Source organism: Zootoca vivipara, chromosome 17 (assembly GCF_963506605.1).
Source record: "Zootoca vivipara chromosome 17, rZooViv1.1, whole genome shotgun sequence".
Classification (NCBI taxonomy): Eukaryota; Metazoa; Chordata; class Lepidosauria; order Squamata; family Lacertidae; genus Zootoca; species Zootoca vivipara.
The window spans coordinates 19249510-19265326 of NC_083292.1; the positions used below are offsets into that span (position 1 = coordinate 19249510).

The window sequence follows — 15817 nt, forward strand, 5'->3', positions numbered from 1 at the left end:
TGAACATGCCTGCTCTAATGCGAAGGGTGAAACTGAGATCTTCAGGACTGCAGCTGAGGGATCCCCACCCACTCCTGCTTGCACGCACGCAAGTAGGAATGGGATTGGGGCTGCTCCAATGGGGAGGCTTCGTGCTGCCTAACTGAGAGATCCCTGCCCCCTCCTGCTTGCACGTAAGTAGGAATGGGATTGGGGCTGCTCCAATGGGGAGGCTCCATACTGCCTAACTGAGAGATCCCCGCCCCCTCCTGCTTGCACGCAAGGAGGAAGGGGAAACATGGCAGTTGAGGTCAAGGCAGGGCCGGATTTAGATGAAGAGAGGCCCTAAGCTATTCCATTTGTGAGGCCCCTCCCCATCCCCACCCTCACAACTAGAAGGAAATGGAAGAGTGTTATAAACAAAATTGAGTGAAGCCAAGGATGACGACGGGTATTTAAAATTCTGCCATTCACAATGTCGCCTCTAAAGGAGATAATATATTATTGTTGAATATCATGGTGATTTATAAAAATACATAAAATTAACACTGAAAAACTTTTGCAATAACTGAACTCTCCTGGTTACAGGTAGGTAGCCGTGTTGGTCTGAGTCGAAGCAAAATAAAAAATTCCTTCAGTAGCACCTTAAAGACCAACTAAGTTTATATTTGGTATGAGCTTTCGTGTGCATGCACACTTCTTCAGATACACTAGAAACAGAAGTGTCAGACCCTATATATATACAGAGGGTGGTGGGGGTGGGTGGGAATGGGAGATGGGCTGATGGGAGTGGTGAACTCTCCTGATGAGTGTTTTGGTCTGCCCACCAGATACCAGCCACTCTACTATTCAAATTAGGCCCCAGTGTTTTTGTTACTCACTCATGTTCACTTCATCAAATAATCCCCTTCTCAATTAAGTAATCAATTTTAATCTAGAATTTAAATTCTCAAAACTTTCTTATTTGTTAATTCAAGCAAGTAAACTACTGCTCTAACTTCATTACAAACAGTATTTCTACTTGCAACACACTTGAGCAAACCTGCTCCTCTTCCTTTCACAGATATTTTGTTGCCATTTGCAACTGTAGCTGCCTCTGATTAGTTATCATTTAACTCTTGGGGGAAATAATTAGCATTACACATCATATGCATGGAAGTTGCCAAACCAATTAACCAACTGGAAGGATTACTGTTAATAGCACCAGTTTTCCTATAACTTGTTATTGCTGGATAATTTTGATGAACTGCAAAAGGATTTCTGGTTTGCTTTCTGTTGCCACCCTGGAACTTTTCTTTATTAGTGCCACTTTGTTTTGTACGATTCCTTGCAAATGAGGGGAAACAACTTTTCTACTTGTATATGTTGATAATATAATTTTGGTTACTGAGGACAAACAAGATTGTGCAAAAACAAGATTGGGTGCAGGCTTCGCCAGTACATAGGTGTCCTGACTGTGACAAAGGTGACCTGTGTGCTTGCTTGCTTGCTTGCTTAACAGCTGTTGGGAACTTCAAGGTCCCTGCTCTCCCTTCTTATGGTTTTTGTACTGGACCTGGAGACTCCAATAGAGAGCATTCCATGTCAAGAAGGAGGGCAAGTGGGCACCCTATCAAATGATAGGGCAGGAGTTACATGAAGCAGGGCCTTTTCACTGGTGGTGCCCATCGTATGCCTCGCTCTTCCCAGACCTGCTCTCTTTTGGCCTGTAGTTTGGAGCTTTATAATTTAGGAAGACTTTGGAAGAACTGATTGACAAGTCTTATCAGTCGCTGATGTATGAGCGGATTTTATTTGCTGGTATTGAGGGCTTCTGGTGCACCAGGGTTCACACCAGCATAATAGAGTTGGCAAGGATGCCAGAAGGGATACAATTTATGAGCTTTCTCCATTATCTGCACAGCAGGGGGTGTTCGATCAACAGTGCAAAGGCTGAGCTGAAGCATTCCCTGCTGGTTACAGAGTCCATTCATAAAACACAGTGTTCATTCATAAAGCAGTAATATAAATCTCCATTGCTACATATTGGGTGTATATTTCAGCAGTTGAGAGTACAGGTTTATGGCCATGCTGTAGTGTAGTGCTTATGCGACTGGGACTAAAAGGTGGCTGGGCTCATTGTCTCGAGGTTTGCGGGGGGGGGGGGAAGAGAGGTGACAAAACTGATTTCCAATAAGTGCCCCCCTTATTTCCATAACAAGTCCTTGAGTCTGTACTCTGAATAGTGACACCAGGGACCTAGAAGGTGCAGGGCTTGTCAGTCCAACCCCTGCACAGTCTCATCAGGGATGACCTTAAGGCAATTGGAGCAATTGGGCCAAATTGGGCCCCGCATGCAGTTCCTAAGGGGCCCCCTGCATCAGGTCAATCTAGATGGATTTTGTTTATATCTATAAGATTTTGCAGACTTTGGCTGTGAACTGGGGGAAGGGGGGAATCAATTGCGCCCCACTGCTTCAAATTGGCCCCCACTGGCTAGCCCTGAGTCTCATAGTTCATAGCTGCCAAGTTCTCCCTTTTTTAAAGGGAAATTCCCTTATGCTGAATAGGCTTCCTCATGAGAAAAGGGAAAACTTGGCAGCTATGATAGTTGCTGGGCCTGAGTTGCCCTGCCCTTGCATGAAGTCTTGGGTTTACAATTTTGGGAGAGGGGAGACTGCGGCACTGTGGAGAGGGCAGGCTGGTGAGGCCCCCTAGATTTAGAGGCCCCAGTTGCCCTGCCCTCGCATGAAGTATTGGGTTTGCAATTTTGGGAGAGGGGAGACTGCCTGCTGGGGAGCGGGGGGGGCTGGCGAGGCCCCCTAGATTTAGAGGCCCTAGGCTTCTTCCACCGCCATCGCTGCAGCATCAACGTCCCGAACGTGTACTGTAGTATTTATTTATTTATTTGGCCATGCCCATTAGGAGTGACGCAGCCGGGGACTCCCTAATAGTGCGGGGGCTAGACACACACACACACACCCGCGCAGAGGGGAGAGCTCGTGATGAGCCCGCAAAAAGGAAATGGTTTTTGTGGGCAGATGCTCAGGGGCCGCAAGAGATTGCTTTTTCAAAATTGCCAGGGAGGGGTGGGTAGTTGGGCATTTGAAACCAGCCCGAGGGCCGCAAGTGGCCCCCGGGCCAGAATTTGGAGATGCCTGGCTTACATTGACTGGCGACAGCTCTCCAGGGTTTCAGGCCAATCTCTCCCAGTCCCACCTAGAGCAGCCAGGGATTGAACCTGCGACCTTCTGCATGCAAAGCCTATGCTCTACTACTGAGCTTTCCACTATACCGCTAGCTCAGCTAAGCCAGTGTTGACCACATTGACTGGCAGCAGTTCTCTGTGTTTTAAACATGCAACCTGGAGATGCAGTGGGATTGAACCTGGGTGCCTTCTGCAAAGTGTGTTATGTGTTCACTTTCTCTCTTTTTGTCTTCGGGAGCCTTTGTGTGTTCTGAGAATCACCAGGGGGTTGGTGCCCACAGCATTCGCTCAAAAGTCCAAATGTATCCAAAATATTGGTGACCCTGGAAAAAAAGGCAAGATGCCAGCTCTCTTCCTGTGCAAGAAGGGAAGAAATCTAAACCCTTTTGAGCAACAGCTCTAAGAAATCACACCGGCAACATTTTCATAAGGCATCCTCCAAAGACAACAGCCGAGACGGTGGTTTATGAAGTGCCAGGGAATGGGATCTGTTCCTGGGAAATAGGGACAGTTGAAGCATATGCTGTGAGCCCGTCGGCTATTTGTGCAATGTCTGCAAAGAGTGCTAAATGGCCCTCCAGCCTTTCTGGGTGACTGGCGCCAGCAGAACCTTACAGACACTTCAAAACATTACGCTGCAGAGTTGATCTCAGCGTCACATCTGCCAGGTGAGTCTGCAAGCTTGGCACAGACCAGCGATGCCAACAGAGGGGCTGACTGCACCTTCATGCAGCAAGCAGTCCTCTTCTGTCTGAGAGGGAGCTTGGTGCAGTGGTTAGTGTCAGACTAGGAGCTGGGAGGCCAGAGTTCAAATCCGTACTTGGCCATGAAACTCACTGGCGGATTTTGTAGGCCATTCACTGCCTCTCACCCCAGCTAACCTCACAGGGTGGTAGTAGTACAACCCCCTAAATTCACCCTTTGCTAGCAGTGCCTGGTCAACCTACACATCTGCCAGCTCCACCAAGCCTGGAGGTCTGTCTCCATCCAAGAGCCAAAATCTCCCCATTTCAGCAAGTGAGGCCCTTCTGTGATCACTCAGGTGTGCCTCTGCTTCTTATAAGTTTGCAGAGCTGCTTTTAATCAATGGCAAAGTGAGAAATAAGTAGAAAAGAATCAGGGTTTGAGTGCAACCTGGAAATAATTGGGGTGGGTGGTGGGTGGGAAGAGAAGGTTTCTGAGCTGGAATGGATTTCTGATCTTCTGGGCTTACCCCTCCACCCCCGCACTGGCCTTCTGATGAGGACAACCGATTTCAACAGTGATGCAGCTTGGGAGCAACCAGTCATCTAGCTCAGGGAAGGAGGAGAGAGAGAGAGAGAGAGAGAGAGAGAGAGAGAGAGAGAGAGAGAGAGAGAGAGAGAGAGAGAGAGAGAGAGAGAGAGAGAGAGAGAGAGAATTACCCTGGAGATTGAAGTGTTTATTTGAGTGTCTTTTCATTTTCATAATTGACATGCCCAGCAGCCGCAGTTCCTGCCTCCCTGTCCACAGCTGCCAATCAAAAGTCATGGAAATCTCACAGAGAGCGAGGCCCTTTTGTTTAGCAGATCTCTCCATTCAGGAGGCAAGTGATGTGTGCTTCAAAGCTTCAGCTGTGTGCTTTCGGCAGAGCAGGGGGTTCAAGGAGTGTGACACTGAACCAGGAGGTGTGCAGTGCAAGGCCAGTCCAATACCTCAAGGGGCCCTTGGCACAGTACCACGGGCCCCACCTCGACACCACCCTCAACCCATTACATGCCTCTTCGGCCAGTGCTAGGATCTTCCATTCACATATCCATTCATAAATTGGCGTCAGTTGGCATGATGCCATTCTCAGGCAAAAACAATCAGTTCCTGCTCCCTAGGAGGTGACATTCCTTGTGATCTGAGCAGTTCAGCCAATGGCAGTCCCTGGGGCTTAACCCAGGCAGGCAGCTGAGTCAATCATCAGCAGAGAATCCACCATCAGGGTCTCCACTAGCCGCCCAGAGTGGCTGGGGCAACCCAGTAAGATGGACGGGGTATCAACAACAACAACTATTATTTATTTATTTATTTATTTATTTATTTATTTATTTATTTATTTATGCATACATACCCTGCCCATCTGGCTGGGTTTCCCCAGCCACTGGGAGGTTTCCAACAGAAAAATGAAATAAAATAATCTATCAAACATTAAAAGCCTCCTAAACAGGGCTGCCTTCAGATGTCTTCTAAAAATCTGGTAGCTGTTTTTCTCTTTGACATCTGATGGGAGGGCGTTCCACAGGGCAGGCGCCACCACCGAGAAGGCCCTCTGCCTAGTTCCCTGCAACTTGGCTTCTCGCAACGAGGGAACCGCCAGAAGGCCCTTGGTACTGGACCTCAGTGTCTGGGCAGAATGATGGAGGTGGAGACGCTCCTTCAGGTATACTGGACTGAGGCCATTTAGAATCATAGAATCATAGAATCATAGAGTTGGAAGAGACCACAAGGGCCATCCAGTCCAACCCCCTGCCAAGCAGGAAACACCATCAAAGCATTCTTGACAGATGGCTGTTTTAATCATGTTGTCATAGAATCATAGAGTTGGAAGAGACCACAAGGGCCATCCAGTCCAACCCCCTGCCAAGCAGGAAACACCATCAAAGCATTCTTGACATATGCCTGTCAAGCCTCTGCTTAAAGACCTCCAAAGAAGGAGACTCCACCACACTCCTTGGTAGCAAATTCCACTGCCGAACAGCTCTTACTGTCAGGAAGTTCTTCCTAATGTTTAGGTGGAATCTTCTTTCTTGTAGTTTGAATCCGTTGCTCCGTGTCCGCTTCTCTGGAGCAGCAGAAAACAACCTTTCTCCCTCCTCTATATGACATCCTTTTATATATTTGAACATGGTTATCATATCACCCCTTAACCTTCTCTTCTCCAGGCTAAACATACCCAGCTCCCTAAGCCGTTCCTCATAAGGCATCGTTTCCAGGCCTTTGATCATTTTGGTTGCCCTCTTCTGGACACGTTCCAGCTTATCAGTATCCTTCTTGAACTGTGGTGCCCAGAACTGGACACAGTACTCCAGGTGAGGTCTGACCAGAGCAGAATACAGTGGTACTATTACTTCCCTTGATCTAGATGCTATACTCCTATTGATGCAGCCCAGAATTGCATTGGCTTTTTTAGCTGCTGCATCACACTGCTGACCCATGTCAAGTTTGTGGTCTACCAAGACTCCTAGATCCTTTTCACATGTACTGCTCTCAAGCCAGGTGTCTCCCATCCTGTATTTGTGCCTTTCATTTTTTTTGCCCAAGTGTAGTACTTTACATTTCTCCTTGTTAAAATTCATCTTGTTTGCTTTGGCCCAGTTGTCTAATCTGTTGTCTAATCTGTTTAGGGCTTTAAAGGTCAGCACCAACACTTTGAACTGTGCTCGGAAATGTATTATTATTGTTGTTGTTATTATTATTATTAAACATCCCACAGCAAATACAGAATTGGCCCAAGCTAAAACCAGTGTGTTCCTGGGTCTGGGTTTGCATTGATTCATTTTCGTGTCCACATTCTGCTTTCATTTTAGATCATAGCTGCCAAGTTTTCCCTTTTCTCGCGAGGAAGCCTATTCAGCATAATGGAATTTCCCTTTTAAAAAGGGATAACTTGGCAGCTATGTTTTAGATATATTTTAGATCTCTCTGTGGCTTGTGGTTTCTATGTTTTGACATATTGGAACAGACCAATGGAGCTAAATGCATAGGTTTGTTTTGATGTTATAAGACCATGTATATGGTTGCAGGGTTTGGGACTTTTTAGTTTAGAAAAATGGTGAGGCGGCGACATGCTAGAACTTTATGAAATCATGCATGGCGCAGAGAAAATGGATAAAGAAAGTTTTCCTTGTTCTCTCATAACGCTAGAATTTGTAGGCGTCCAATGAGGCTGAATGTTGGAAGATTCGGGACATATAAAAGGAAGGGCTTATTAACGCAGTGCAAACTACAGAACTCATGACTGAGGTGGCGAGGCAGTGTGGTGTAGTGGTTAGAGTGTTGGACAAGAACCTGGGAGACCAGGGTTCAAAATCCCCACTTGGCCATGAGGCTCACTGGGTGATGTTGGGCCAGTCACTGCCTCTCAGCCTAACCTACCTCACAGGATTGTTGTGGGGATTAGATGAGGAGGAGAACTGGGTACACTGCCTTGATCTCCTTGGAGAAAAAGGTGGGGTATAAATACAAACAAACAAACGAATCTGTTAATGACCACCATGATTCAGGTGGAAGGCAGGTTGCTGCTCTATCCACAATTCTGAAGTAAGATTCAGCTGCCCATCTGGTCAGATTCTTTATAAGGAATGTAGGGGTGCCATCTTGCCCTCTGCCTCACAATATCTTGGCTGATTCCTGTCCCTGGTTTATCTTTTTCTCCCTCCCGCATCTTGCAATATCTGGTTTGAGTGCAAGCCGCTGGAGTTGTTGTTCTTCAAGGCTCACGTCCTTTTCCAGAGTTAAACCTCAGGGAGCAAATGTATCACAAGCATTGATGCATGTGTGTGGACGTAATTCCATAAGAACGTAAGAAATGCCTAGTGGATCAGGCCAATGGCCCATCTTGTGGGAAGCCATCAAGCAGGATCTGAGCACAAGAGCCCTTTCCCCTCCTGTGGTTTCCAGCAACTGGTACTCTGAAGCATTACTTTCTCTGATAGTGGAGGTGAAGTATGGCCATCATAGCTAGTGTACCCATTTATGGAGCCTCCCTCTGCATAAATTTGTCCAATCCTCTTTTAAATCCATCCAGGTTGACGGCCAACACTGCTTCCTGTGGGAGCAAGTTCCATAGTTGCATGAAGAAGGACTTTATTTTATCCTGCATCTTCCAACATTCGTTTAAAGTCCCTGCATTTAAACTCTGCCTGCCAATTCATTCATAGTACCTGCTAATGTATATTTTGAACTGTTGGTCGTCGGTTGTAAGGCAATTACAGTTCTCAAGTGTGCCATTAATCAAAAGCACAAACACACTCCTGGGTTTTGCAGAAGCTGGAGTGTCTTCTCCAACAACGTGGAAGTGTGTGTGTGTGTGTGTGTGTGTGTGTGTGTGTGTGTGTGTGAGAGAGAGAGAGAGAGAGAGAGAGAGAGAGAGAGAGAGAGAGAGAGAGAGAGAGAGAGAGAGAGAGAGAAGGTCACCTTGAGCAGTCATCATACAATGGGTGCCCCCCGTTTTCATCTATAAAAAGGCGAAGAAATTTTCCTAAGACCGCATCCACAGCTCATCTTTAAAGCCTGCAGCTTACCCTCAAAGAATCCTGGGAACTGTAGTTTGTTAAGGGTGTTAAGGAATTGGAGCTCTGCAAGGGATGTGCTGTGGTTCTCAGGCTTATTGGAGGAAGCCATGCACTTTAAATGTGCTGCGAATGGATGGTGTTGGGGTGCCCTCGTATCTCTCTGGCCCTAAATCGCACCAGGTCTTTAAGCAGAGGCTTGACAGGCATATATCAAGAATGCTTTGATGGTGTTTCCTGCTCGGCAGGGGGTTGGACTGGATGGCCCTTGTGGTCTCTTCCAACTCTACGATTCTATGTGTCTCTGTAAATTCTATAAGTTTCCTCAACTTCAGGGCCAGCCCTACCATTAAACAAAGTGAGACAGCAGCCTCAGTTGGCCAAAGAAGCTGGGCGGGGAGTGGCGGCAGCGTCCTGTAGGACAGAATGGGAGTGCCAGGTGGCCTGCCTCATGTTAGTCTTCTTTACTCAGGTGCTGTGACAATTGCTGTCCCGTTACCAGTGGTGAAGCAAGATCATACATCTGCCGGTCTGGCCAGCTTCAGTACATGGAAATAGCTTTAATGGAGGATTGGACAAATTCATGGAAGCTACTCATGGGTACTAGCCACGATGGCTATTCTCTGCCTCCACCATCAGAGGCGATGATGCTTCAGAGTACCAGTTGCTGGAAACCACAGGAGGGAAAAATTGCTCTTGTGCTCGGGTCCTGCTTAAGGTTTTCCCACAGGGCATCTGGTTGGCCACTGTGAGACCAGGTTGCTGGACTAGATGGGCCACTGGCCTGATCCAACAGGCTCTTCTTATGCAAGCGAGAGAGCACCATTTTCTGGGCAGCTCAGGACCTCCACACACACTGTCCAGGCTTGTGCCCCAGGGAGGGTCACTTAGCTGCTGCTAATGCAGCAGTTTCACTTCACCCCCAAAGGTACGCTCCATTGTCTCTTGAGACAGATGGATACCACCCACCACCACCAACAATCATAACTCAGTGGTGGAGCATCTGTATTGCTTGCAGAAGGTCCCAGGTTAAATCCCATGCATCTCCTGGCAGAGCTGGGAGAGACCCCTGTCTGAAAAACTGTAGAACCTCTACTAATCAGTGTAGACAACTAGGTGAACCAATGGCTCTGACTCCGTATAAGGCAGCTCCCTGTGCTTCTGTGTTCCTTTGTTCTGTGCCCCAAGTGGCAAAGCTTTCAAATCATGTTCAAAATCATACAGTATGCCATACCAGTTAGAGTGTCAGGCTAGGACCCAGGAGACCAGGCTTCTCAAATCCCCATTCAGCCACATGGGTGACCTCCAGCCATACAGCCATCATCTCTTGACCTAGCCCACCTTGTTGGGCAGATGAAATGGACACAGGCGAGGGAGAAGAAACATGTGCAATGTCTTCAGTTCCTGGAAGGGAAAGTGGGATATACCGTATTTTTCGCTCCATAAGACACACTTTTCCCCTCCTAAAAATGAAGGGGAAGTGTCTGTGCGTCTTATGGAGCAAAGGTACTGGACAGCAGCGGGATCCCTTGAGCAGAGGGATGCCTCTGCCACTGGAGCCATGGCTCCCAGTGGTGGCGGAGGGAGGAGCAGCCCAAAATCAGGCTGCTCCCCCCTCCGCCGCCGCCACTGCCAGCAGCAGAGGGGCCGACAGCCTGAAAGTGGGCTGCTCCTCCTTCCACCGCCACCACCAACAGTGGCATTGATTCAGAATATTTTTTCCTTGTTTTCCTCCTCTAAAATCTAAGTGCGTCTTATGGAGCAAAAATATGGTGCATGCAATGAGTGAATAAAAACAACAGCAGGATCCAGAGATGCTGCCTTGAAGTGTCCATCGTTGTGGTCTAGAAGAGATGGGAGGCCTTTCTCGTCCCATCTGGAGACACTTTAGGCTAGGGCCAACAAGGCTGGTGCCTGTGCCCACTTTGCACGCAGTGGGTCCTGGGTGTTAAGTGCTCTACAGACCAGGGGGCCCAACCAGCAAAGGCCCTTGTGCTGCGGTCTGAATTCTGGACGAATGAGCCCAATGGAGATGGTGCTTTGTTTTGTTTTTTTAAGTGCTGCCTCTGCTCTTTCTCTCTCCTTAATCCATTCCCATCCCTCCCTACCATTTTGGGCTCCCCCTCTCCAATCAAACGATGGCTCCTTTTCTTTAGGAGATGCAGGGGATTTTAAAATAGATGAAATGCTTGGCCAGCAAAGCGGGAGGCCTTTGAATATGTACTACAAAAGATATGAAAGAGAACAGTAAGGCCAAACTGAGAGTGGCTGACTGCATACAAGGTGTGTGGCTGCCTTGCATGGAGAAGGCCCTAGATCAGGCACCCCCAAACTCAGCCCTCCAGATGTTTTGGGACTACAACTCCCATCATCCCTGACCACTGGTCCTGTTAGTTAGGGATGATGGGAGTTGTAGTCCCAAAACATCTGGAGGGCCAAGTTTGGGGGTGCCTGATCTAGATCCAACCCCCAGCATCTCCATTAGGGCCTCCTGTTTGGAACCCTGGAGAGCTGCTGCCACTTAGTGTACACAATACAGAGCTAGATGGACCCAAGGCCTGGCTCACTATGAGGTAACTGTGGTGGTGGTGGTGGTGGGGTATACGGGCACTTCGTGGCTGTTGCCATTTTTTAAATTTTCAGGTGGGATCTACAATCATGTACCAGTTTGCCCAGTCAAAGATGGTTTGGCGCTCTTGTGCAACAAACCTGCCTCCTTAAAAGACCAGACATTTTTGCAGTAAGGAAAGTGACTGGGAAACGCACTGGAAACCACAGAGTAACATTTGCTCTTGGTGTAACATTGCCTGACCTCCCCACGAGCAAATCAGAACAAGTGCTCAATAAACAGCCGGCGTCGTCTAACCTCCCTGCAAAGAAATCAGGAGTGCTCAATAAACTGGTTCTCCACTGCCCTGTGTGTCTATTGTCTTCCTTTTCCACCCACATAAAGGATGGTTTGAGAGGCCCAAAACAGCACCCAGAAGGAACGAAAGGTTCTTTCCATTTGTACCTACTGCTTGGCCAGGCTCCAGGTGTTCTTAAGCCAACAACCTGCGTGTTCCAGGGCTGGGAGGACACACAAAGCCCACCCAGGTTATGGGAAGCAGTAGCTGAGCAGTCAAAGCATCTGCCTTGTGTGCAGAGGGTCCAAGGTCCGATATCCCAGTCACTGCCAGTCAGGGTTGACAGTACTGAGCATGATATATAAGGCAGCACCCTCTGTTCCAGGGTTAATGGACAGGGGGAGGCTTTCTGCCTTCTGTGTGTCGGTGCGGTGTGCTCCCCAAGGGCAGCCAAATGTGCAGTGCTCAAGTGTGGCGTGTGTGAGATGAGAGGTGGGTGGAATCTGAGCAAGGAGGTGAATGCTTCTCCCCACCCACCCACCCCCACCGCCCGCTCGCTCTCTCCTGCATGTTGCTGATAGTTTCCTCCTATTGATTTAGATGTTCCGCCACTCAGATGTTCATTTGGTTGGTAGGGGGGGGGGAGTCATGTGTGCATTGGAGGCGTGCTGGGTGTGTGCGTGAGAGGGGGAGACCGAGGGAGCAAGCAAAAGCGGGAAGAAGCCACACCGCTACACCGATTAGAGAGGCAAGACTGCAAGAGAAAGGGAGATTAAAATTTAAAAAAATAATTAGAAAGATTCTGCCACTGAACTCCTACCGAGGGGAAACTTGCCACTGGGGTGGCACCCTCTCCCCCCTCCTCCTCTTCTCCCACCTCCTCCCCATGTGCAACCTCAGGAAGCTGGCCTAGAGCCATGCTGTGCAGCATCTAGCTCCACGAGGTCTTCTGCAGCTGAGTATTTTTTTCAGGCTCCAGCGAGGAAGGATTGCAGCCTTGCATTGTGACACGCTCAGAGTCAGCAGCAAAGGGACAAGAGAGTTGCGCTGGTAAATGGAGAGGAACTGATTCCTCCTCTTCCTCCCCAGTTTCGAAGCTGGGGGTTTAGGAATTGGCTGCGGCGGGTGGCGAGGAGGGGGAGGAATCCTTTCGCCCCCGGAATTTTGCCACTTGGTTATTTGGATGCGGACAACAGGAGAAAGTCTCGCTGTGCTGTTCACCTGTGCGGAAGCAGCATCGGAGGCGGTTTTTGGACAGAGAGAGAGAAAGAGAGAGAGCCCTTTCCACCGTGGCCCTAAATCTCTTCGAGGCCGGGGTGGCGAGGCTCCGATTTCAGCCCGAGTCGTCGGGATCTGCCGCGCCAAGGATCTGTTGTGACTAACATAACAACCACTTAAAAAAATTATTAAAAGAGTTGCGGTTTCTGCTGTGGTTGGGGACAAGGAAGGGGCTTCTTCTCTCTCTCTTTGGCGCCGGGAAGACCACAGGTAGCCCCGTGGCAGTTGCGAGAGCCCTGCCCCCCTTTCCTGCGCTGCTGTGTGTCCGGCCAGGTCGCTTCCTATGACAATTGGGATTAAAGTTTGGCTTTCTGAGAGCGGCTGCCACCATGCCTTTCCACCCAGTCACCGCGGCGTTAATGTACCGGGGCATTTATACCATCCCCAATATCCTTGCAACGGAGCAGCATCCTGTTGACATACCTGAGGATGAACTGGAAGGTGAGTGTTTTGGGAACAAGCGTTAAAAACAACAAAAAACTGGGGGGGGGGGTTGCTCTCTTCTCTCTCTTTTGGGATGAGAGAGATGGTCCGCAGCGGTGACAAACAACCAAGGTAGAGATGGTGGCATCTCAGACCCGGGGTTTCCTTCGGTGTTGACTTGGGTCTGTGCTGCAGGTAGAGAGGAGAGGGTAGGATGGGACCAGTTTGGGGTTTGTTTGGATTTTTGTTTTGTTTTTGTTTTGGTCCTAGGGATTCCACCAGTCGAGGAACTGGAGGTAAACCCCGAAATACGCATCAGCCAGAAGGAGATGGATGAATGAAGCTATTGTGTGCGCGCGTGTCAGAGATTGTGTGTGTTTGCGCGTATACTGTAAATGTCACCTGGGACGACAAAGGGCAGGAGGGCGAGGAAAGAGAGGGGTCAGGAAGGGGATGCAAGCCTGGCCAAGTCCGGATCAGGTCCGGGAAGTGAGGCGGAAACTCGAGCAGCCTCAGGACAAGGAAGCTCCCCCACCCCGTAAAAAGGGATCTGGTTTGTTGAGGGAAGGCTAGAGGAAGTGGGGTGGTGGAAGGACCAGAACCAGGTGCCTGTGAGTCCGATAGGGGGTGTCGCAGGTGGGGAGAAAACTTCCATCCGCGCCCCCGCTCTCTTCCCCTCCCTCGCTTTTGCAACCACCATCTCTCTGCGTCTCTCTCTCTCTCTCTCTCTCTCTCTCTCTCTCTCTCTCTCTCTCTCTCTCTCTCTCTCTCTCTCTCTCTCTCTCTCTCTCTCTCTCTCTCTCTCTCTCTCTCTCTCTCTGTGGGACGGGAGATTTTCTGCAGTCAGTGCGTGGTGGTGGAACAGGTAGCGGAGGTGTGCATTGAGGGTTTGCTCCGGGCGCCCATTAAGGAGACGGACTCCTCCATGCGTCTCTCTCGCCAGCAACAAGGCACCCACTCCTGGCTTCATCTTGGAGTTGTAACTTGGGAAGCACGCACAATAGCAACCCTCCTTCCTTTCCGAGATGCACCTGGGGTTGTGGATGCCCTAATGCAGGTGGGGTGCCCCACCACCACCCGGTCTACTTTGGGCATCACCAAGCCTGACGGCGGTGGCCCCAATGCAGAAAAATGTATGTATGTATGTATGTATGTATGTATGTATGTATGTATGTATGTATGTATGTATGTATGTGTCTTGGGGAGGGGTCTGTGCCTGCTGCACCCGAGGCTGTAAAGAGGGAATCTCTCAACCCCCCATCACCTCCGTTCCACAGCTCGCCCCCCCCCAAGAGCTCCCGACCGTTCACTGCGCTTCCCCCTATTGAAATTCTGCTCGCCTCTCTTGAAGAATCCAATCTGTTTGGGTTGAAGGGGAAGCTGAGTAGAAGGCTCTCAAGCACCCCCCCTACACACTCAATCGCAACCAGCCCCCTCCCCATCTCCGCCGCCTTCCCTTCCTTGCCTCAGTCAATCTATCGATTTGCCAAAGTCATCAGAGAGTGGCAGGGCGAGCGGGGTTGTTGTTATTATTTTTCTTTTTTAGGAGAGGCTTAATGGAGATTGGCAGCGGGGTAGAGAAAGCGGGGGGAAGGGGGCGAGCGGTCAGAGCTCTTGAGTGTGTGCCGGGGTGGGCAGGGGTCGGCTGTTGCTGTGTGTGATGACTGAGAGCACGGATCAACAAGTCCCCTATCCGAAAAGTAACAAGGTCCTTAAGGAGCTGGCCCTGCTAGTCTTATCTCTGTGGGAGGGGTTGTAGTTCAAATGCTTTGAGTGCAGAAGGTCCCAGGTTCCATCCCCGGCCTCTCCCTGCAGGACTGAGAAGGTTGCCCATCTGAAACTCTGGAGGGCAGCTGCCAGTCCGTGTTGGAAATACTGAGCTAGGTGGACCGATGACCTGACTCAGTATAGTGGAGGGCAGTAGCTCTGTGTCAGAGCACCGGCTTTGCATGCAAATGATGTCAGGTCAAACCATTGGGTCCATCTAGTTCAGTATTCCCTACACTGGCTGGAAGCAGCTCTCCGGGGTTTCAGAGGAGAGTCCTTTCCAGCCCTCCAGGGATCTTCTGAATGCAAAGCAGCTGCTCTACCACTGAGCTACCGCCCTTCCCCTAGGATGCATCTCATCCTAAGGAGCTAACCTTAAGGATAAGTCAGATCGTTGGTCCGTTTAACTCAGTATTGTCTGCACTGACTGGCAGTGGTTCTCCGGGGTTTCAGTCCTCCCTCTAAAGCTGTTTTCGGACACTACACTGAGGGTGGTTTTTGAACCTCTTTTAGCTTGCTCGTTCACTTAACCCACTGCTGCGTACTCTCACTGGCAGTTGCTCCCTGGGGTCTCAGGCCATTGACCCTTTTAGCTAGGGAGGCTGAACCAGCAGCCTTCTTCAAAACATGCTCAACCACCAGCTCTATCAGACAGGAGAAGGCTATGGATAGCTACTAGCCATGTTGCCTATGCTCTGCCTCCACCATGGGAGGCCACCATGCGCCTCAATACCAATTGCTGGAAACTGCAGGAAGGGAAATGCTCTTGCGCTTTGGTCCTGCTTGTGAGCCATGGGAGCATCTGGTTGGCCACTGTGAGATCAGGATACTGGGCTAGGTGGGTCAGTGGTGTGATCCAGCAAGCCCGTCTTATGTTCTTATGTTCCACTTGCCTCGCCTAGTGAAAGCTGGGCTAGATTTTCTGGTGCTTCCAGCATCCTTAGAAGCTCCGTTTAGAAAGGGCAGGGGTGGCTTTTTCCTTCCTAGAACTATTATTATTATTATTATTATTATTAATCACCCTTCACCCAAAGTTCACAGGGTGTTTCGCAACATAAAACACAGAATTAAAACACAATACACTCACACACCCATCTAAA

At 49.4% G+C, this 15817-nt stretch overlaps 2 protein-coding genes across 2 annotated transcripts in view; both read left to right on the forward strand.

Annotated features, from left to right (window-relative positions):
• Window positions 1–15817, forward strand: part of MTMR3 (myotubularin related protein 3) — a 312417-nt gene that overhangs the window by 116807 nt on the left and 179793 nt on the right. The window lies entirely within an intron of this gene.
• CABP7 (calcium binding protein 7) overlaps window positions 12857–15817 on the forward strand; it is a 54980-nt gene continuing 52019 nt past the window's right edge. Inside the window, exon 1 of the mRNA XM_035099182.2 lies at window positions 12857–12968. Coding sequence (XP_034955073.1) covers window positions 12857–12968 — 112 coding nt within the window. The remainder of the gene's footprint in view (window positions 12969–15817) is intronic.